Below are 21151 nucleotides of genomic sequence, written 5' to 3'. Positions count from 1 at the left end.
TGGAACTGACCAAAATCGAAAATTATAGTATATGACCCAAGTGGTTAAATCCTGTACCAACTGATTTCTCAACTAGTTTTAATACTTCTATCCTTTCTTGTTTGCAGTCCAATGCTCCATCCTACTTTCCAATGAGACCGACAAAATAAATCTGTCTGAAGTGTCAGCTCAATTCGAACTTTTGGTTTTGCTAGAAGATACCAGTAATCCTTGGTACTTGTATTCCTAATCTACAATCTGAATGTGAGTCTTAAAATTCGCACTTCAAATTGCACTGTTCATATTTAAATACCAAAACAGATTTTCATACAGGGCAAAGAACAGGCTGAACAATTTTTTTTTGAAAGCACCCAAGAGCACTAGGGAGTCATGTAAGATTTTGAACGCCCACGCTGACCGGACTCAACACAGACGAGGCTGCCCAAATAGACTCGAAACGCACCATACACTGAGACACACGCACACCTCCACACACACGCACGCCCGCCCACACACACAGGCCTTGCGACACTAGCATTGCGATTCCCGGGGATCGAATGCTGGTGGGCAGCCTCGCAGCCGCGAGGGCTACCACTGAGCCACTGGCTCGTTCGCCAGGCTGAACAATCAGCATCCCAATTTCAGTGTGTATCACATAATCAATATATTATATATTTTCGATGCAAGATCATGCAAAAAGCTTGACTTCAATATTCTCTCTTTTAGAAACAGGCCCAGCTCAGCTTTCATTATATAGCATTAAACAGATTACATGGGGGAATATAAAGATGGTTATCAAATACAGGGTTGAGGAGCTTGACGATGTCTATTGAGCACAAGCACGCACCATGTTATTTGAAGGACTTCACAAAGTAAATCTTGAAATAATAAAACACCGGGTTATCTCAATTTCTTCCAGGATGATGCTGATTTCTGATTTATTTAGTTCTTGTCCATGCCACTTCCTCGCCAGTATTCAGATTCAACTAATTATGCACCTTGCAATCCATTCCTGCAAGTGAGCAACGCCTCCGCTAGCACATCAGGACATTATCATGCTAGCCTGATTTAGCCTACGAGGGGCCTCTTCTGCACTCTCAAATGATGACATACGTCGCCCCTGTGTATGAGCTGGTGAAGGAAAATGTCCCATCTGTATTTACTTTCACCCCCCTATCTTTGGCGGTCCCCACTGCATTTCCACTTCTTGCTTCTTATTTTCGGTTGGCACAGCTGATTAGTTGCTATCCTCAGAGAGTCTGCAGCTGCCTCCCAAACCCATCTTACAGCAGGTTACACTCCTCCGCGCCATGCTTCATTTTCATTTCTGGCAGTCCAGATTGCCCACATTCTGAAGGAACACAGCTCACATCTGCACCAAACAATAATTATCATCCAGGATATCTTTCAAGCAAGATCTTGGCTGTAGATGGAGAAATTCTGCACCTCAGTATGTGTACAGCTCCTTCAAAAACAGTGGGGCATAAGTGCTCCTAACAAAAGCATTGTAGATGTAGCCCCTTATGCAGGGGCAGAGCCAGAAAGGCCTCCCACCTGGGGCTGACCAATGGATGAAGTGCTAGATTAACCAAATATAGGCTTGAATGGTACTGTTTCGAAGTATAAATACTACAGATTCACAATGGACAAGCTGGGCTAAGCCCGGGCTGCAGCATGCCCAGCACGGGCCCAGGCTCCGCCCTATGTTCCACAGGTGACGCAGCTCCCAGGATCTCTACATGCCACATATGTAAAATGTCCAAATTGGCAGGAAACCATGCAGCAGTGTCCAGCTGAAACCTGTACCTTAGGTGGTATACCTCGAGGGAGTTCTGTGCCTTCCAGATTGGTTGATGGTCAATCCAGGAATCAGATGACTCAACCTTAGACTGCTGTTGGTTTTTGCTCTGCAGTCTAAATCAATAGGCCGGACAAATGGAGTAACAACCATGCTTGATGCTTCTCAAAAGCCTAAGCTGCAGAGTATTGGAATATATCCCAGTAAGTGAACATTTCACAGAAAGAACATTTCGATTCCTAGACTTAAGTTCTTTCAGTGCGGAATAATATCAATGCCTTTTTAAGTTTTTCTACGATTTATTTATGGGCAACACGACCAACTTCATGTGAATTCTACCAAACAATTATATTTATACAAGGATTTGTAAACAGAGTGGCGCCTTCCGTGGTGACCTGGAGCATGCTGCCTCTTCAGCCATGCAGTGTTCTATGCAGCAGTGAGGGGGATTACATGTCAGCCTACAGGTGGAGACAGAATCCTGAGGGGGCATGCCAGAGAGAATGTATTTTTTTTCTTGCAGAGGATGAGAATGCAGGGAAGGTGAACCAATCAAGCACTGATTAATGGAATGGTAATGATTTCAGGTATGAAACATCTAATTTCAGCCATTGGATTTATTTGTTGGATAATGGATTGTTGCAATCTTACAAATCTACCAAGCCCGTCCCTTTACGAGTAGTATAGACAGTAAAGTTACAGGAAAGTGTTTTTTTTAAATAATAGCATGATTGAATGTAACAAATCTTGTAGCAGTCGTGGAAGGAAATAGTTGACTAGTGGACATCTTCTTAAATATGAAACTAGGAAACCAGCAAAAATTTCAAGGATGCAGATGGCACATATGAACTGAAGCGACCCAAAGTTTAAATTGGCTTTCGGTAAGGTAAAAAGGTGATTTTCTAGAATGCAGTCTAATATCCTATATTAGACACATGTAGAAAGCAATGGGCTACCTGTAACGATCGCACCCTCCAGGTGTTGTCCATGGATTAAAGTGTCACTTTCAGGTTACTTCATTTCTGTTCCTTGTTCATCCGACAGCAGTGTGGAAGTGGAGGAAAAGAGTGTAGCCAATATTTTTCCACACTAGGTGAGCTCATCACCATCACAGAGCAGCCCTTTGATAAGTTAATAAAGCTCTATTTGAAAATCTATGTTACATCCTTTGCTTTCTGAGAATAATAATCAGAATCATCCCTGCCATTGCCAAGGCCCAATATACAACTCAGCTTGTCATCTGGAACAATGCCTGCCTGACGCATATTTATGCACGTCTTAATAGCTAGTTTCTCATCCTCTGTTTTAAGGTATCCAATTATGAGTGCTGTATATGTAACTACAGTAGGTTTAATATTCCTTTTCTCCATTTCTTCCATCATCAAGAGTGCACCATCCATCGCACGAACTTTACTAAAACCACTAATTAGACAAGTATATACAAAAGCATCTGGTGATAAACCAGAGCTTTCCATTTTTTTGTACATTTCCATGGCAGCCTTCATATTCGAACGTCGACAATAGCATGCAATAATTGATGTGCACAAAATCTTGTCAAGTACCAGTTCCTCCCCAATCATATCCCTCATTAATTTCCTAAACTCAGGAAGTCCATCATCATGGCACAGCCCATTTAGGAGGCTAGTATATGTAAAAATAGTAGGTTTTATCCCTTCATCTAACATTTTATGATACAGCTTGAAAGCCTCCTGCAACTCCAAAGCCTTCACAAAACCATCAATAATAATACTGTAGAGGATAGCATCAGGAACATATCCCCTTTTTATCATGTCTGCAAAAACTTCCCAAACATTATCCGATTTGTTGATTCTGCAAAGGCCTTTGATAATAACTTTGTATGTGAAAAGGTTGGGGGCAATTCCCAGCGACTGATGTACTTTATCAAGAAATAGGAAGGCCTCACCTATCAGCCCTTCTTTGCCAAAGCTATCAGCTAGGATTGTGCATGTCACAATGTTGGGAGTTACCCCATTCTCAAGCATGAGTTCAAATGCTTCCAATGCTTCTATAAGGTATCTATGTCTACATAATGCATAGATCAGATTGGTATAATCATAAACATCTGGAACAAAATCATGATGAATCATGTCTTCCCAAAGACCATTGATGATATCTAGATCTAAATGTTGGCAACAGCCATTGAAAAGGATGCTGTACATTATCTGGTCATGCTTGAAACCTTGGTCTTTAAGCCTCTTGAAAATCCCAAGCGCGAGTTTAACATTTCCAGTCTTGCAAAGACCATGCAAAATTGAACTATAACTTACATGGTTAGGACTGATTCCGTTTCTTGCCATTTCATCAAGCATGTCATAACCTTTCAATAGTTCCCCTTGTTTGCAAAACCCATCAACTAATATGCTATAGCTGTGAGCATCTGGCAGCAGCCCACATTTCTTCATCCCATTAAACACTTCTACGGCTTTGTGAACCTGACCCTCACTACAGAAACCATGAATCACTGCATTAAAACAATAAGTGTTGCAAGGGCACCCTCTCTGACAAAGATCTTGGAGAAAGTCCCATGCAGATGTTACCTGTCTGGAACGGCAAAGCCCATAGAGGTAAGTTCCATAGGTCGCAGCATTCGGTCTCACATCATTCGTTTCCATTTCACGAAGAAGCTCAAAAGCTTCCTCTAAGCATAACCTCTCTCCATGTGTATACATACTCATCAAAACTGAATAAGAGTAGACATTTGGTGAAGGACCGGAACTCTTCATGTCAGCAAATAAACTCCTTGCATACATGATCTGATTCCCCTGGACTAAACACTTCAGCAAGAAGTTGCACAAACGTAGCTCGACACCAACCTTTTTGGCCTCAATGTAAGTGAGAAGAGCGTCCTCAAACATTGACAACTCTACAAAAATCCGGATGACTGTAGCATAAACTTGTAACACCGTCATTGACCCACCCAATTTACTGACCAACATAGGAGCCAACTCAAACAACTCCTGTCCGGCATTTCCACAATAATCAACAATGCTCTGAATCAAGCACCGGATTTCTCTGATTCTCCTTGGTAAGAACAACTGCACAAGCAATGCAAACAGACCAATTGATTGAGATAGCCCGTATAATCTCACACACTCCCTGAAGCTTATATTTCTGGCAGCATCCCAGTTCGAAGTCTGCACTGCTAGCGTGATCGAGGGAAGCAGACACTGGCTTCTATAATCAACATAAGCAGAACTCCGACTGGGCTCGTCATTATCCGAGCTGTTCAAGCAACAAGCCTGAGAGGAAAGACGCAACACTGGGGGGTCGCTCCTGATTGCAAGGGCTCGCCGCAGGAACCCTTGGACTGCCCGGCGCATAGACGAGGGAAGCCAACCCCTCCTTACATTTACAGAAACAGAAGCAGCAGGAATGAGCTGTGCATAAACTACACTTCATGGAGAAATATTACTTGATAAGTCGATGGAAAGAACCAGCTGAGAGATAATAGGTCGCAGCTTCCAGATTACATCAAATGCTCCTGCAAGAAACAAAAAAAACATAATCACTATTAACTATAAGTTATACGCCGTACCAACTACTAAAGTCACCTCTGAAGCAACAGATCCAACCTTCAGATACTACTAAAAGTCATGTAGCTAGCATAGAGGTTTCTCAACAACAGTACATCTAGATTAAGACTAGGTGAACAAGCAACATAACAAAATCCTCGCCAGGGAATAGAGACCCAAGTTTTGAAACCTCTCGCCGACCAAGGAAGATTTGGGACAAACACTGAGATAATTACTGCAGGTAACCTAAGACAGGTACAACTAATAAGCAACCAAACTTATATCGAACGATGTTGCGGCTCTTAACTGAAATGCGTAAAGGCACCTCCCGGTGTGTTAAATTAAACTGCCGCACAACAGAAATACAAATAAAGAACACTACATTCCAGTGGCCAAATGTTGGCACCTGTTAGCCGAGCCCCTTAAAGTCGATGAAGAAAGAGGTCAGAGAGGCAGGAGGCGAAGGGCTCGACGGCGTCACGGATTGGCACGAACGCGAGGTGGTCGTGGTGGGAGCGGCTCCAGTATTCTCCGTAGAGCCGCCACACGCCCCCCACGGCCTGCTCCGGCGCTCCGCTGCAGCGCCCAGGCTCCTGCTCCCCTCCCGCCCCCTGGCTGCGAGAGACAGAGGCGACGAGAAGGTGCGGGCGAACGCCCGCTCCGGATTGCTCTCCACCCTCGTCGACGTGCTCGGCTGGAGCAAAGCGGAGTAGCGAGCCCGCTGCGGCGGCGACGGAGTTGTGGGGCGGCGCGCACAGGTCTGTCGTCTGCCTCTGTGGGGTGGGGGGGGGGGGGGCAAAGGAGAGGAAGAACCATCCCTGGGCCGTAAGGCTCCAACAAATTTGCAGCCCAAACGGCCCAAGCGACGGAGCACAGCGCGGCGCTGCGCTGCGCTGCGCCTGCGCGGGGCTTCTGGTTCAGTTTAGTCCCACCTCGGCGGGTTAGAGCGAGCGGAGGCGGAGGAGGGCTACAAAAGGAGGGGCAGGGCGCCGGAGCAACTCATACCTTTCTCGGCCTTTTGGCTAAGATCAAGTGTAGTATCTGTTCTTATCAGTTTAATATCTGATATGTGGGTCATGTGCCCATTTCGATATTAAATTTATTTTTTGTGGGGGAGGGCCCACCACAGTGGCTTGCCACTGGGGCCCTCGAGTGTCGCTCGGGCGTTGCACTACAGCCCGAGCCTGGCGCACCCCAACCAAATCGAAATAAAAATCTTCATGGGCCTAATGTTCGAAGGCCATGGTTTGGTCTAGGCTCGGGCCTGTCTCTTTCTTCCACCGTGCCCAAAGGCTTCAGCGTTTTGGAGCCGAGTTTTATTTGGAGGACGGATTCTTGGGTATACAGATGCAAATTTTCAGGATTACACCGACGTTCGGTAAATGAAACACCGACCAAATTCCTGTCCTGTGATCATGGAAAGGACACAAGTTGACGGCGGTGGAGATGCTAAGAACTCACGCGGAAATTCATGCGCACGGGAGTCAGCACAAGACAGAAATTCAGGTTCGGTATGAGGAAATAACGAAAGCCGCCCCGTCCATCTTGGCGCCGCGCCGCGCCGCCGCAGGCGCACGCTGCACGACGCACCCGTGGCACGATCTGCCGCTGGCTGCCGGACAATGAGACTAAGCGAGCTGCCGCCAACAAGATCATCAAAGAAGCGGTGCCAAATTTATACAACCAGCGGCTCCTACGGCCCCTTCGTTCCCCTTTTCCCCTGTGCAATCAAACTCCTCCGTGCTACACTTTGTGGGAAGCTTTTTTTAGTTCCTTAACGCAACATGCTTTGCTTACTACGAAACCGTCAGCCATGCTCAGCTCGTGGTGGAGCTTTTACACCCGCTTGCCTCCGTCGCCGGCGGCTTTGGCGTAGACGCCGGAGTCCGTTCGCAGGATGATCTTGGTAGCGTCCTGCGAGACGGAGATCGCCCAGGTGTCCACGTAGGACAGCGGCCCAGGCCTGATCAGCGGCCGCGTGTCCTCCAGGTCACGCTCCGCGTCCTCACCCTCCTCCTCCGAGTAGGCGTACCTGAAATGAAATTGCAAGCCCTACGCCATTATGCCCTTGTGTATTGGATGATCGATGTCGCTGCAAGCGACAGCAGACTTCAGTTTACCTAGTGGAGCTCTGCGAGGGCGCCCAGATGAGGCAGATGGCGCAGAGCAGCGAGAAGGAGATCAGCTGCCACACCGCCGGGATCACCCACGCCGCGCGCCACCGCTCGTTGTACTCCTCCGTCGACTTGAAGTGGATCTGCACGCGCATTCAGATGATCAGGCCGTCTGGTAAGTGCTAACCGGTTCTGTTTTTTCAGATTGTCACTGTTTCAACGACGTTTTTCGCAACTGGATAGGATGAGCATTCTCTGGTTGGTCAGGGAAACGACCCCTTAGGCCACGGCATCAGAATTCAGAATTATCTCAGTTCCAAGAAAAACATTATTTCGCTGTCGATCATATACCCTGGGAATATTTAGTGCAGTGGCCGCGACAGATCGATAAAAGTCGCAGCTGGGTTGATGGGAGTGACGGACTCAACATTCTGAGCAGAGATCCAAAGAAAAGTTTGCAAGGTCGACGGTTCCACTTTGCTAAGAACAGACGCTGGACGGTGCGATTCTAAAGCAGTGACCGACTGGGCAGGAATGGTGGTTGAATTAATTCGCACTCTTGCTTACACAAAAAAGGGGGTGTCCAAGTTGCTTGGTGTGGTTTACCTCAAATGTGATCCAGCCGAGCGACACGGCCACCGCGATGATCAACGCGTTGTTGAGCCTCCGGTACATCTCCAGCTTCGCCGTCATCCGTCTCGCCTACAGAAAATGGATCTCGAAATTCTGTTGGGATTACTGAAGAAATCTGAAGAAAACATTCTGAGATGCCTCAGTGCTACTCACCTTGAGCTTGTTCAGAGTTTTGGACAGCGAGCTGAATATCCAGTACACGAACACCGTGTTCAGTGCCGCAACGGCGAGCACCAGGAACAGCCTCCTCGCCGGCGCCGGCGGGTGGTCGCTGACGGTGCCGACGTTCTCGCCGACCTCGAGGGCCTCCGCGGCGGCGAAGAACGCGGCGCCGAGGCCGGCCACCCTGGCGCTCTTGAGCCCCGCCAGCGCGGGCCTCACCACGCCGTGGCCCATGGCCACGGCCAGCACCAGCACGCGCGCCACCGTGCCGCGGAGCGCGCCGCAGGTGGCCGCCCAGAACGTGGCCCCGCGCGGGCGCACGCCGGACTCGTTGAACTCGGCGAGGTCCAGGTACCACGTGGCGGTCTCCACCATCCCCAGCGCGATCACCAGCGTGGCGCAGCTCTGCAGCGGCGCCACCTCCCGCCAGAACCGCGCGTACTGCGCGAACCAGCACGCCGCCAGCGCCGCGAACGCCAGCGACATGGCGCCGTAGAAGGGCATCAGCGGCGCCATGCGGCCGGGGAGGTAGCCGCGGCTGTTCTTCCAGATGGTCTTGCCCGCGGCCGCCACCTGCCCGCCGGCCAGCGACGCGTCGCAGTGGACGAAGAGGAGGGTGTACATGCCGGTGCGCGACACGGCGACCGTCTCGTCCGGGAACGCCGCCTCGAGGCCGCCCGGGAGGAAGGAGGCCGAGAGCACCTTAGGCCAGCCGGTGGCGTTCCACGCGCGGTACATCACGGCTCCCTCGGTGCACGCCCCGAGCTTCGCCATGCGCGGCGTGCAGCAGAGCACGCGCTCGCCGGAGACGTCCGTGCCCCCGATGGCGTCGCGGTGGCCGGCCTCGAACATGACCGCCGTGACCGTGGCCGTGCGGTTGCCGCCCTCCTCGGCCGCGGCCGCTGACTCCGGCGTCCTCCTGAAGGCGACCTTCTCGAAACTGCAACGACCAAGAAACCACAGCGTCAGAACTCATAATCACCTCCCCGATAAGGCGATAACCAAAAGAAAAACTGATTTCATCCTCCGCCGCCGGTTCATATACGCACCGGATGAACGCGCCGGCCTTAGAGGTGGCGTAGACGCCCTCGCTGCCGCCGTGGAGGATGAAGGCGTTGCCGGAGCCGACGAACCGCTCGCCGGCGTAATCGTGCACCGACGCGTCGGCGCAGAGGAGGGCGCACGACGTTAGCACCAAGGCCACCACGACGCGGGCGAGCCTCGAGGAGGCGGCCGTTGGCGTCATCCGTGGCGCGCGGCAAGAGAGGAGGTGCCCCTGCCTAGGCTTGCTGCGCGCGGCTGCGTGCTCGTGGCGCACTGGCACTTGACTCGAGCATCCGAGTTGAGTAGGATAGAAATACGGGAGGAGAGGTGGGATCCCAAGGAGAGGAGAGGAGTGGAGTGGAAGAAGAACGGAAGCGGAGACTTTGACGTGGAGAAGCGATGAATTGTTAGGTCTACGCCCAAAAGCCGTTGGCACGGAGCAGGGGAACGCAACAAGGGAAACAGTGACCAGGATTCCGTGCCCAGATGATGAAATTGGGCAGAAACGCATGAGAAAACAAAGCAAATAGGACAAGCGAGATGAGCCCAAACTGACCGGCATGCAAGATTTTGCATTGAGAGTATCTAAACCTTGCTGCTGGTTTCATTTCCGTTAGGCACTATGCATCCATGAGATCATACATTACGTAGAAATTAGTGAATCTTCCCGGTATGTCGTGGGCTGAAGGAGGGCATCGAAGATAGTCTTGTCTAGTTGTCTTTGATACAGGGGCATGTACTCGCGATCTTCAAGGTCTTATTCTCCAACCCATGAACTGCATCTCCTGTGACTGTGATGCACCAAGACGGGTCGTGGGCAGATTGCTTGGTGCCTCGAGCGAATAAACACCAGCACTTGATCTAGGGTCGAGAAGACCTTGGAGATCGCGAGTACGTTTTGACAATGCTTTTTGTTTAATAATAAAGCATTCTACTTGTGGCCTCTGCAAGCGTGCATCTTGGCCGAGCTGCCGAGCTGAACTTGAGGCGCCGTGCCGTGCCACCGGGGATCATCACGTGCCCGTCCTCACTAATCGCGTCCTCCCGTGCGGACACGTACGGGGTCAAGGTCGATTTAGACACAGATTAAACCCTGCGTGTGTACGGGCTGGAGAAGAAATCAAGAAACTGACGAGTGGTCTGCCCAACTCGCTGGGAAAAAAAAAACTAGTGCGTGTGGACGGGTCAATTGGGCGGAAAACCACGCGAGAGTTGGGCAGGACACCAAATAATCTTGAGACGTCCCGTCCCGTTTGGCTGCCGACCGCACACACACCTCGCGGCGAGAGTTTGAGTTGGGCTGGGCAGGAAACCAGATAGCCAGGCCCAACGGCCCGGCCCAACGGCCCGGCCCAACGGCCCGGCCCAAACACGACAAGGCGTATCGGGCCTTTATTGGGCCTCCACTAATGTGGTGCGGCCAGACGGGGCCCGGCCCGCTTAACAAGCCAGCCCGTTAAGAGCCCGCACCCATCCCGATCCCCCCATATATAAAGCTGTTGCCCCAACCCTAGCCCCTCCTCCGCGTCTTCCCTCTCCCCAGCTTGTCAGCAGCCGCCGCGCGCTGCTCCCTCTTCTCCCCTTCGGCGCCGTCATCGCCTCCGCGGCCGCCAGGTATGCTCTCCCCTTCTCTTCCCTTCCCTTCCCGCTGTGGGAAACTGAGAACGGCAAGCCTTAATATAAGCTATTCGTATTCGGATCTGGACCCGGTTACGATGTGTTACCCAGTAGATTCGATTTGATTTTGTTTGGAAAAATTATCTGGTTTACATGTGTGCACCCGTGTTCCAATCTGGGTCCGCACCTGGGATGATTGGTTGGAGTGAGTTTAGTTTCTAGGGTCATAGATTTGTCCTGGGTACTATCATGCCATAGAAGTCTGCTTGTCCTAGTGACCTATTGGATATCATAATACTTATGTCTCTCTTTCATATTGTTTGGATAAGCTGTTAGTGGGTTGAGTAGGAGTATTTGGTTGTGCTCTGCAGCATGGTGAACATAAATTGTTGAGTGAACTCTGATTTGAAGTTATGCTGCTTCAAAGTGGTTTTAAGATCAGGGTTTAGGGCTCCTTGACAGGCTAAATATCAACTTTTTTTTAAACAAGATACAATACCAGCTTGCTGGCTCATGGGTATGCTTTTGTAACATGTGAAATACGTAGTATAATTTATTGCTGATCAGCAGACTTCTGTCATGATCAAGCTTTTAGAGTTGTTCTAACAGCACTCTGATCTGTGCCCACAGATCGCTTGTGAAACTATCTTGTGGGGAGATGGCGGTTTCTTTCGCTAACGTCAACTCTGAGGCAGGGCTTAAAAAGCTTGACGAGTACCTTCTCACTCGCAGCTACATCACTGGGTATGTGGCTGGGGCTACCCTATGTATCTGTGTTACATATTTTACACTGAATTTACACTGTTAATCTTCTTCTAGTTACCAAGCTTCCAAGGATGACTTGGCTGTCTACTCCTCATTTTCTGCTGCTCCCTCATCCAAGTATATCAATGTCACAAGGTGGTTCAGTCACATTGATGCACTCTTGAGGCTGAGGTATGCACTTATTCTAACCTTCCTCTCTACATGCCCTGTTGAGCATTGTGAGGTGTGAATGTGCTTAATGGTCTGTACTTCTTCCAGTGGAGTTACTGCAGAGGGCCAAGGTGTCAAGGTTGAGTCATCTGCTGGTCCATCAGCATCAACGCCTGATGTTGCCGACACAGCGGTATAATTCTTCATCTTCTATTCTGAAAGCTATCTAATAACCTCAATGTTTGTGCTGCTGTTTCCCCTTGTTTCACCAAAAGTTAACGTGGAGTCCTCAATACTCACATAATCAATTTGGTGATGAACTGCTTATCATGGGCTTAAGCTTTGATGATGAAAGTTATTATTGTTGTGTTTTAATTTTTTCTAACACAGGCTTGAATCCAATCTCTGTTTGATCACTGAAGTGTACTCTCTAAATGCAGGCTGCACCTGCTGCTGACGACGACGATGATGATGTTGACCTTTTTGGTGAGGAGACCGAAGAGGAGAAGAAGGCTGCTGAAGAGCGTGCTGCAGCTGTCAAGGCATCGGGCAAGAAGAAAGAATGTATGTCAGATACTCTCATCTATCTCTGTGTTGAAACTTTCTTTTGGAAAGATGCACCTTTGTGTCGCAACATTGTTACTGCCTGTTGGAGCTATGTTTCATAATCATGAGTCATGAATTTCTAATCCTTGAGCTAATGTATCCTTACCCTGCCAGCTGGGAAGTCGTCAGTTTTGCTTGATGTGAAACCATGGGATGATGAGACTGACATGGCCAAGCTTGAGGAAGCAGTAAGGAATGTCAAGATGGAAGGACTGCTCTGGGGAGCATGTATGTTACCATTCACATGCTTTCCTGTTTCCGAAGTTTAGTGACAGTTGCACTTGTTTGGTTTCTGATGTGTTCTTACTACCCATTTGCAGCCAAGCTTGTCCCAGTTGGGTATGGCATCAAGAAGCTTCAGATCATGTTGACTATTGTTGATGACCTTGTTTCTGTTGACACTCTGATCGAGGACCATCTGTGCGCTGAGCCAGTGAACGAGCACGTCCAGAGCTGTGACATTGTTGCCTTCAACAAGATCTGTAAGTCTCCCGGCATGCGAACCTCCAAATTTCATACAGCTGCAGTGACTCTATTGGGATGTCCATTTTCTGAGAAGTTGCTTTTCTACCCATATTATTGTCCTGCATTTCTCTTCCATTTGTAACCTTTACTGCCCTGAATGCAGTGAAACCTCAGGGCCTGCATTATCTTTTCTGCTTTTCATCTGTTGGTCTAACCTTTGATCTTCATGCTGTATTGCAGAAATCTGCTGGGCGCAGGCTGTGGTCAGTGGACACTGCACCGATCCAAAATATCCTGAGTTTTGCATGTGGACTAGTTATGTCTGTTCCGTGTGTCGACTAGTTATTGCCTGTGAGGTTTTTGGAACCTAGTCAAAAGTGTACCAGTTCTGTTACCAGGGTTAATTTGCATTATTTGAAAGACCGACTGGCTGGATTTTCTGTTTCTTCTATTCGTAATATACTCTCTCTTTCCTGGTTACTGATTTGCCCTTTGGCTGGCCGGCGGTTTTATATTTTCGGTCGGCAACCTTTGTGAAATGTGACATCTGGCCGAGGGTTTCCGCTGGACTAGGACGGTAGGACCTCGTGGTGCTGCCGTTGCCGGTGGTGCGCGACGCCATTGATTTCACCTCGTGGTGCTAGTCTGCAAAAGTCTGCGACGTTCTCAGGCTTGATGGAGGCCCAACTGGATCTCTGTGACTGTCCATGTAATCTAATCGATGTAAACTGAAGCCAGTACCTGTGCTTTGGAAATGCCTGAATCACTAGTTACTGGCTTGGCTAGTTGGTCGTGCTAATTGCAACAGAGCTGCTCCCAGCTTTAGCTTGAGGACTGCCCATGTTTACTATTTTCAGCCATGAAAGGGCGGGCGATCTGGAGGACAATCATGCTGAATTTGTCACCCAGGGTGGAATCCGCGTTATTTGCATCAGTTAGGGCAATATTGCTGGATACAGAATATAGTTGGCCAAAAGGGCCCAGCCCGACGGGCCGGCACTGGCTTGGTTTGGAATAGCACGGCCCGAGAATGGCCCGATCCGAACCTGTTTGTGCCTGGGCCGTGCTAGGCCCAGTGCCGTGCCTGGGCCGCGATCGTGACACACGGCCCGAGCACGGGCACGGCTTGTTTAAGGCGACGGCACGAGGCGGCACGATCGTGGCCCACAACCCATTTAAAAACCCTAACTAATCTCCACCTACACCTCTCTCCGACTCTCTCTCACCCTACACGCTCACGCGCCGCCCCTGCAGCTCGCCCACGCCTCCTTGACCCAGCGCGCTTCTCCAGTCCTCGGCAAGTGCCTCCCTGACCCCGCTCTTTCCTGACCCTGCTCCGCTGTCGAATCCAGCGCGCTCCTCCTCGGCCAACGTCGACGACTCCTCGGCCGGCGCCGGCACTGGCGCCACCAAGACCAGCCCCGGCTTGCTCACCCTCGCCACCGCTTCTTCCCCGATGCGCCCTCCCCAGCCATCCATGGCTCCTTCCCAGCAGCTCCTCGTCAACACTGGATGCTCGCCCGCTGCCTCCGCCGCCGCGTCGTCCACTGCGCCGTCCGTCCCCACGCCACCGCCTCGTGCTATCGTGCCCGGAGGCACGGCACGGCACGCCGACGGCCTCGTAGGGCCGTGCCTGGGCCGATGCCTGGGCACACGACACGGCGGTGCTGTTGTGCCACGCCGTGCCGTGCCCCGCCGCGCCGTGCTTCACCGGGCTAGTGCCGTGCTTCAACGGGCTAGTGCCGTGCCGTACCGTGCCTGGGCGGCCCTTTTGGCCAAGTACAGAAGCATAAAAATAAGGGAACTTATAATTAGCCATGTACAAATTACAAGAAAAGTTTTCCACGAGCGCTGCTGCACATTGTCACATTTAAACACCTTCCCAGCTTGCCCTGCCAAACGGTTATGGTACCATGAAAATAGCATAAAATACATGAGAAAAAATGAAGAAAACAAAAGTACACGAAAACGCTGAGAACGTACAAATGATTCGTCTCTTCACAATAATCAAGACAAAAAGTATCGCACCCTGCAATGCCATAACAGGTTACGTGTATTGTAGGACAGCAGTAGCAAAATCTCAACTTCTCAAGAAAGTTTCCCCCCCCTAGATAATTAAAAAAAACACACAAACACGTGACTGTGTTCTAATGGCAACCAGCACCAATATTTTTTTTCTCACACCAAATTAGCACCAGCCAACCAGTAATACTTTTCTCTCACAGCAAATCAGCACCAGCCACAGTCAGCCGAACAGAGTGGATGCATCCTTATTTTTTTGAAGGTAAGAGATGCAACCTTTGAAGCCACGCAGATCAGAGAAGCCTACGCCTAGCAACTCACTCAAATTACCTCACTGTAACTCGCTCAAATTCACGAGAAGATGTCAATATATATCAAATCATCAGCAGAGAGGAGTCACCCCCTCCAAAGTTCTCAGCAGTCAGTCAGCATCTGAAACCCCAACCTGTCATCAACTGAATATCTCGGTGATTCACCACAGATAAAATTCAGGCAACACTGTAATGACATGATAATTGTGTACCCATCAGAAGCTTACGCCTACAAACTCGAGTCAAATTCACTAGAGAATATTAATTAGTACCAGATCTGCTGCCGAAAAGAATTCGCTGCGACACATCCTCGGCAGGATCTTCAGCAGCATACATGCTACTCTCTAACAGCAAGTCAACATCTGAATCCCAAAACCGGGTTCCTAGTTCCCAGAGTGATATAGCTGCGATCCTATCTGAATATCTCGCCGATTCACCGCTGATACGACACGCTCAGATTTGACCGTCTGCTAGATTCACATTCAGGAAAAAAAACCAAAAAAAAAGCTGTACTACTATCCAATCTTTTAACCAAAGGCGACACGAGATTCAGGACCACATCGCCGCAGCTTCTCGGCTCTCCTAGAACACCCCCAATTCGCCCATCTCTCGATACTCTTGCGCATCGTCCGAGCCATCCGGGAATGGTCCATGATGGGTGTCTCTACCCTGCCCAAACATTCTTGCCCAGCCAGACACACACCGAGAAAAAGAATTGCATGAGCTCAACAAAACAAAAAGTCATGGCTCCCGATGGCAACCTTTTATCTTGTGGATCCCAAGGATCCTTCCCATTACTAACAAAGACCAAATGTCTCAACAGAGAGGAGCTACTAAGAAACCATCTAAAAGAAGGTAGAAGCACAGTTTAAAACTGTATTATTCTAGCTATATTCATAATGCATTGAGAACCATCTGCAACTGCAAGCCTGGAAATATCTATAAAATTGCATATGATTACAGTGAGTAGTGAGCGCATATTCAATGCGCATCTCGGCATCTGCCAAAGGTGTACAATGTTGCGTGGCACTCACTCCTTGGCTCCTTTTTTTTCTCAGAGCTGGGCACAGACACACACGAGTGTGCCGGGGAGCTGCCCCTGATCCTGGCGCCAATGGAGATTGGGATGCATTTCAGGACCAGCTTGTCTTTCCGGTTTCGGCAACTAACATGTTCCAAGAACCCTACTTGCAGTTCCTGTTTCTGTACATTCAGGTATATAGTTTTGATCCAATCATATGCTTCATGGGGAATAAGATAATAATGTTCTAGAGATGCATGGGCCACTTACTGAAACTTTTTCTTAACCCATAGGCCGGCGAATGAACTATAGTATATATATGTAGGATAATAGTATATGGAACATTAACATATCTGGCATCTGGAGACTAGAAAGAAATGGAAAGTGGAACACAGCTCAAAAATCTTCCTAGAACAGCTCAAGTACGTGCTGCGCTTGAACAAGCCCGCCAACGTTTGGATTGTGTGATCTTCATTCAGTAGTACACCCTGCCGTCTGATCGAATAATCGCCGTTCAACTGAACCCCGCTTCAGTAGGGGGATTATTCTGGCACCACAATAATGTGAATTCTCCGCCGCGTCATGAACATGGCATAAATAAAGGCTGTGAAAAAAAAAGAACGGACCATGTGCAAATCTCAGTATACCAGCAGCAAAAAAAGCATCTTTGAACGAGCGCGGTGATAACAGAATCATATATAATTTTGACAATACCATATCTTCTATTAATTCCAGGGTTTGTTACTTACCACATTGAACAGTACCATAATGACCTTTGAACACTCTTTCTAAATCTCCAGAACAATGACTGCAAACAAGTAGGAAATTTGATTCAGTCCATGTTTACTGGCAGATCGAGCTCATTGCAATGCTATATATGTTGGAAACATATCAGATGCAAACCAACCCATCCGTACAAATCAGATGCAAACCAACACATCCGTACAAACTGTGCAAACTTCAATATAATCTGGGCCACCGGTTCCCCCCGTGCCGATGTTGATCCGGTGGCCCAATTTGAAGTTTGCACGGTTAGCACGAATATGTTAGTTTATTTGCACCTGATATGTTCTCATATATGTTTCCATGAATTACTATTTATTTGTGTTCATATCAATGTGAGGCAGAAATGGAGTAAATGTATTCTTACAGTCTGTATCAGTTTTGTCCCACTTAAAGCTATCGGAGCCCTTGTCATCGTCCTCTTCTTCATGACGACGATCTCTTATCATCCTCCTCCCACTCGGTTTGTCCTCCAGATAGTACTTCCTCGATGACCCAGCGTTGGCATTGCTCGGCCGAGCACTCATCTTCTTCTGCAGCATCGTCCTAAACAACTGCGCGCACGCAATCAAACACGAAAGACATGAGTGAGGTTGAAACTCAAAGCATCTGTGATAAGTGAGGACGAAGCTTGTGGACGACAATGACATAGTAGCTAGTTTTTACGTGGATGGCTAGCAGAGTTTTTTTTTACCTTCTCCATTCTTGATTCGACTGGATCCTTCAAGCTCGGCGCAGGCCCGAAGCCACCGCGGCAGGCGAACATCTTCTTGAGCAGGAACTTGAAGGACTTGTGCTTGATGGCGGCGCCGTTGCTGTTGACGAGGAGGTCCCTGGCCTTGCTCAGTATGATCTGCGTGTCCGGCGAGAACTCGCCGTTCTCGCCGCCGTCGCCCGCCGCCGCGTGCCTCATGGAGATCCGGCGATCCACCTCGAGGCTGGAGGGGCAGTTGAGGAACCTGTCGAGTGGCAACTGGCTGCAGGCGCGGTCCTCGTCCGTGGCGCCCGAGCCGCGGGAGCTGGACTTGGACTTGGCGCGCCGGAGCATCTTGTTCAGCGCGTCCTGCAGCTTCTTCACCTCCTCGATGGTGAAGTCCGGCACGTCGGCCGCCGCCTGCGACGACGCGCGCGGGGCTCCATCCGGCGGCGGCGGCTCGTCCCCGAGCGTCCCGATCGAGAGGAGGCCCTGCGGCCACTCGCCGTTTGTAGGGCTCTTCTCCTCGCGAGCGTGTTCTTGGCGGCAGCTCTCTCGGACAGCAGGGACATCTGCTGACGCCGGCCGAAATCGCATGGATTCAAGAGCTGGCTCGGGTGAGCACGAAGCTGTATAGGAACGAACGTAACACAGGGTAACGTACAATAGCATGAAACGAGGCACTACTCACCGCGAGCGGAGTTGGCGACGCCGGCCTCGGATCGTCTCTTCTCTTGTTTACCATTATTGAAGCGACTCTGCATCCAGTTAATGATCTGCAGAGAGAACGTGCAGACAAAAGTATGACCGTGAAACACAGGAGAAGAACGAGCATAGACTTGGTACATGCATGGTGGATGGAAGTACTGCCAAATGACCAGTGGATGATCAAAGCCTAGCTTGCAGTTGAGCTAGTAACTTACCCCCATAGCTCCTTGCTCTTCTACTGCTCCCGGAGAACAATTACCACCGTGTGAACGAATCTGAGCAAGAGCGGCAGGGAAGAATAGACTTTGAGGGTAAGAGAAGCTCTCGCTCGATCAGTTCCTGCAGGGTTTTGAGGGTGTCCTCGATCTGATTATTGGTCAGTGATGAGGACGCCTGCTTATCGTGCATCTACGTACTACATATTCACTGGGGGGTTCCATAGCGCGGAGAGAAGCATGGCCATGGAGTGAGGGAAAAGCCGTGTGAAGTGGCTTGGATGCAACCAGGGGTCCCCTACCCACTGAATTTAAACAGGGTTAGCTAGCCAATAGTCTGCCACGGAAACCCATGGATAGATTGAGCGTTAGTGGCCAATTTGCACAGTTGCATCCAGTTACGTGCTGACATATACATGGGACGTTAATTTAACTGGCCAAAATGTCCGTACTGTTTAGTGAGCAATGCAACTTGGCGAAAGCGTGCTTGCTCTATGCAGGTAATAATTCCAAATGCATAGAGTTTTGTTTGAAAATATAACCATATTTTTATATATAACAAAGACATTTTTAATAAGTGGCTATTAATATAAATTTACAAAATTGTAGTATGGCTTCGCCAAAGATTACATCGTAGGGAGCTTTGTTTTATTTTCCCAATCAATAAGATTTTTTTTTTTTGCATTTTCTTTAGCTTTGGATTTGGGATGTCATTATTTTTTTTAAAAAAAAATCGGAGTTCTTTCTGCGGATGGCCTGCGGATATTGATCTTCTTTAGAAATAGCCAAAGCTTCTTTTTGCCTAATTAAGATATTTTCCAAGAGTTATTAATTTAAACTATAAGTGGCCAGTAGCTCAATAGAAACGTTCATTGGAGACTATTATTTGCTAATTCTTTTCCCCCTCGAGGATCTGTCCAAATTAGAGTAGGAACTCCGGCCCTGATGAGTTAATTGACAAAAAAGAATATGAAAAGGAGCCAATAACTCTCAACCATTTGAGAGAGAGAGAGAGAGAGAGACTTAGCTTGAAAAAATGTAGTAGTGGTGGTTTTTGAAGAATACCCCTTGCGTGTATATGCATGGGCAGACTTGTGTTAGAACGATGAAAATAGCAACCTTTGTCCTTACAACTTGTAACCTGCACATCGATCCCTTGTTAACATCCCCCTACTCCAAGATGGTTTTAACAGAGGATCATGCGATGCGATCTGGTCCAGTGACTGTGATCAACACATGCACAGACACCGTACCGTCCACTCCAATCGCATCTACAAGAGAGCTGGGATCATGGAGAGAGAGAGAGAAATCTCGCCATCAGAACCCCACAACGCCACAATGCATGCATCAACCATGCACCGGCTTGGTCTCAAGCTCTCGTGTCATTCGCACGCGGTGACATCCGTAGCTGACATCCCAGCCGATGCAACGACACCGTGTCTCGGTATCTGCTGATCGGCGGTGTTCAGTGTTCACACAGAGACAGAGGTACGATGCACAGTTGTGCAGGTGCATTTGCGATCGTCGTTCATGCTTAGGGCGTCCGCAGTGGTCGACGACGTCGCTAGCTCGGTCTGACGTGGGGGGGATAAATAGAAGAGAGAGAATCCTCGCTAGCGACTAACAAATCGCCGGTCGATTTCTCGTTCTCCAAGAAAATAAGTAAATGACAGATGGGACCGATAAGAGGGAGAGAATAGAATAGTGTTTCTTTCCTCCTCTCCCCTCCATGTCGCCTGGCTACTTCGTCGCAGCCGCTGCGAGTGCCCTTAGCTGCTCAACAACTGGGGCTAGAAACAAGGCACGCGCGCACCGTCAAACACGAGAGTGAAAAGGTCAGCTTCTTTCCCTTCCCCAGAGGAATGCCAGCGGCAGCCTCCAGCAAGCAGAAGGATCATGGAAGGTCGCCTGGCCACCCCGGCCGCGGGCAGGAGGTCGACCGAGCCCAGTCCAAGAGCGCGGCGGCCAGATCCCAAGCCGGGAGCGGGTACCAGGTTCCGGGCGCGGCAGCCAAGCAATGGCCTCCCGCGCCGGCGCCGGAACCGACGCGGCCGACGTGGGCGCGCACGCACCCAGCCATCGGCCGCCTATTCTATTCCCCCGGCGCGTCGGGGGTCGCGCACAGCGGACCGATGAGATCATATCATCGCCGGCAATTAGGCGGGGGCCGAGTCTCGTGGGGGGTAATATAATCAACGGGGCCGGGGATCGCTAGTTAATCCTGGAGGAGGGTGCGGGTGCTTGTGCTTAGCCGGGGTCATTAACAAACAGGTGTCAGCGCGACACGGGGAGCCCTGGCCGTGCACGCTGTCGTGACACTTGTCCCGGCCTTCGCATCGCATGGACGCCCTCCCATTGGCCCTGCCCTGCACACACTGCCTGCCCAGTGCCCACAGGCCACCGCGCCGAGATCTCAGACCCACCCATGTCATGTGGGGCTCATTACAAGCTTACAATACTACGTTGAAAGGCTACTTGGTCCCAACCGTATATGATTCTCGTTTAACTCTAGCACGCAGTTCAACTGCACC

The 21151-nt window shown here is 49.7% G+C and overlaps 4 protein-coding genes and 1 non-coding gene across 10 annotated transcripts; 2 read left to right on the top strand and 3 right to left on the bottom strand.

Annotated features, from left to right (window-relative positions):
- Nucleotides 1-635: 635 nt before the first annotated feature.
- Nucleotides 636-6086, bottom strand: LOC120694479 (pentatricopeptide repeat-containing protein At1g05670, mitochondrial-like). 6 transcript variants are annotated; one of them, XM_039977602.1, is made up of 4 exons: nucleotides 5717-6086; nucleotides 2734-5279; nucleotides 1426-1955; nucleotides 636-1351 (listed from the first exon to the last, which is right to left on the bottom strand). In XM_039977602.1, the coding sequence occupies exon 2, from the start codon at nucleotides 5116-5118 to the stop codon at nucleotides 2932-2934; it is 2187 nt and encodes a 728-aa protein (XP_039833536.1). In that variant the 5' UTR covers nucleotides 5119-5279; nucleotides 5717-6086; the 3' UTR covers nucleotides 636-1351; nucleotides 1426-1955; nucleotides 2734-2931. The 6 variants fall into 6 exon arrangements, with proteins under 6 accessions (XP_039833536.1, XP_039833537.1, XP_039833535.1 ...); XM_039977603.1 differs by having other exon boundaries at nucleotides 1786-1955; XM_039977601.1 differs by having other exon boundaries at nucleotides 636-1955.
- Nucleotides 6087-6311: 225 nt separating this feature from the next.
- LOC120696333 lies at nucleotides 6312-6508 on the top strand. Its single transcript, XR_005684110.1, has one exon. It is a non-coding gene; the product is annotated as a U2 spliceosomal RNA (small nuclear RNA).
- Nucleotides 6509-6939: 431 nt separating this feature from the next.
- On the bottom strand, nucleotides 6940-9656 carry LOC120694478 (transmembrane protein 87A-like). Its single transcript, XM_039977600.1, has 5 exons — nucleotides 9269-9656; nucleotides 8211-9159; nucleotides 8031-8126; nucleotides 7431-7567; nucleotides 6940-7342 (listed from the first exon to the last, which is right to left on the bottom strand). Exons 1-5 carry the CDS (start codon nucleotides 9463-9465, stop codon nucleotides 7147-7149), a joined length of 1575 nt encoding a protein of 524 aa, XP_039833534.1. The 5' UTR covers nucleotides 9466-9656; the 3' UTR covers nucleotides 6940-7146.
- A 1083-nt stretch (nucleotides 9657-10739) lies between these two features.
- Nucleotides 10740-13346, top strand: LOC120694477 (elongation factor 1-delta 1-like). Its single transcript, XM_039977599.1, has 8 exons — nucleotides 10740-10877; nucleotides 11511-11624; nucleotides 11700-11816; nucleotides 11904-11988; nucleotides 12236-12359; nucleotides 12516-12629; nucleotides 12722-12883; nucleotides 13107-13346. Coding segments are annotated over exons 2-8 (690 nt in total). The 5' UTR covers nucleotides 10740-10877; nucleotides 11511-11538; the 3' UTR covers nucleotides 13109-13346.
- A 3140-nt stretch (nucleotides 13347-16486) lies between these two features.
- Nucleotides 16487-18626, bottom strand: LOC120695583 (protein NEGATIVE GRAVITROPIC RESPONSE OF ROOTS-like). Its single transcript, XM_039978793.1, has 6 exons — nucleotides 18621-18626; nucleotides 18389-18473; nucleotides 17698-18269; nucleotides 17371-17557; nucleotides 16970-17028; nucleotides 16487-16824 (listed from the first exon to the last, which is right to left on the bottom strand). Exons 1-5 carry the CDS (start codon nucleotides 18624-18626, stop codon nucleotides 17009-17011), a joined length of 870 nt encoding a protein of 289 aa, XP_039834727.1. The 3' UTR covers nucleotides 16487-16824; nucleotides 16970-17008.
- Nucleotides 18627-21151: the final 2525 nt, after the last annotated feature.

This window comes from Panicum virgatum, chromosome 2K (genome assembly GCF_016808335.1).
Source record: "Panicum virgatum strain AP13 chromosome 2K, P.virgatum_v5, whole genome shotgun sequence".
NCBI lineage: Eukaryota > Viridiplantae > Streptophyta > Magnoliopsida > Poales > Poaceae > Panicum > Panicum virgatum.
The sequence above is the reverse complement of the archived record's forward strand: the minus strand, read 5'-3'. Positions and strand labels throughout refer to the sequence as shown.

Excerpts from the sequence above, each read along its gene's own strand:
- LOC120694479 (XM_039977601.1), bottom strand. The coding sequence starts at position 5,118 with ATGCGCCGGGCAGTCCAAGGGTTCCTGCGGCGAGCCCTTGCAATCAGG.
- LOC120694478 (XM_039977600.1), bottom strand. The coding sequence starts at position 9,465 with ATGACGCCAACGGCCGCCTCCTCGAGGCTCGCCCGCGTCGTGGTGGCC. Across the intron at positions 9,160-9,268 it reads AAGGCCGGCGCGTTCATCCG|TTTCGAGAAGGTCGCCTTCA; the intron begins GTGCGTATATGA and ends TGGTCGTTGCAG. Across the intron at positions 7,568-8,030 it reads TCGGCTGGATCACATTTGAG|ATCCACTTCAAGTCGACGGA; the intron begins GTAAACCACACC and ends ATGCGCGTGCAG.
- LOC120694477 (XM_039977599.1), top strand. The coding sequence starts at position 11,539 with ATGGCGGTTTCTTTCGCTAACGTCAACTCTGAGGCAGGGCTTAAAAAG. Across the intron at positions 11,625-11,699 it reads ACTCGCAGCTACATCACTGG|TTACCAAGCTTCCAAGGATG; the intron begins GTATGTGGCTGG and ends ATCTTCTTCTAG. Across the intron at positions 11,817-11,903 it reads GATGCACTCTTGAGGCTGAG|TGGAGTTACTGCAGAGGGCC; the intron begins GTATGCACTTAT and ends TACTTCTTCCAG.
- LOC120695583 (XM_039978793.1), bottom strand. Across the intron at positions 18,270-18,388 it reads CGTCGCCAACTCCGCTCGCG|ATGTCCCTGCTGTCCGAGAG; the intron begins GTGAGTAGTGCC and ends CGGCGTCAGCAG. Across the intron at positions 17,558-17,697 it reads TCGAATCAAGAATGGAGAAG|TTGTTTAGGACGATGCTGCA; the intron begins GTAAAAAAAAAC and ends GCGTGCGCGCAG.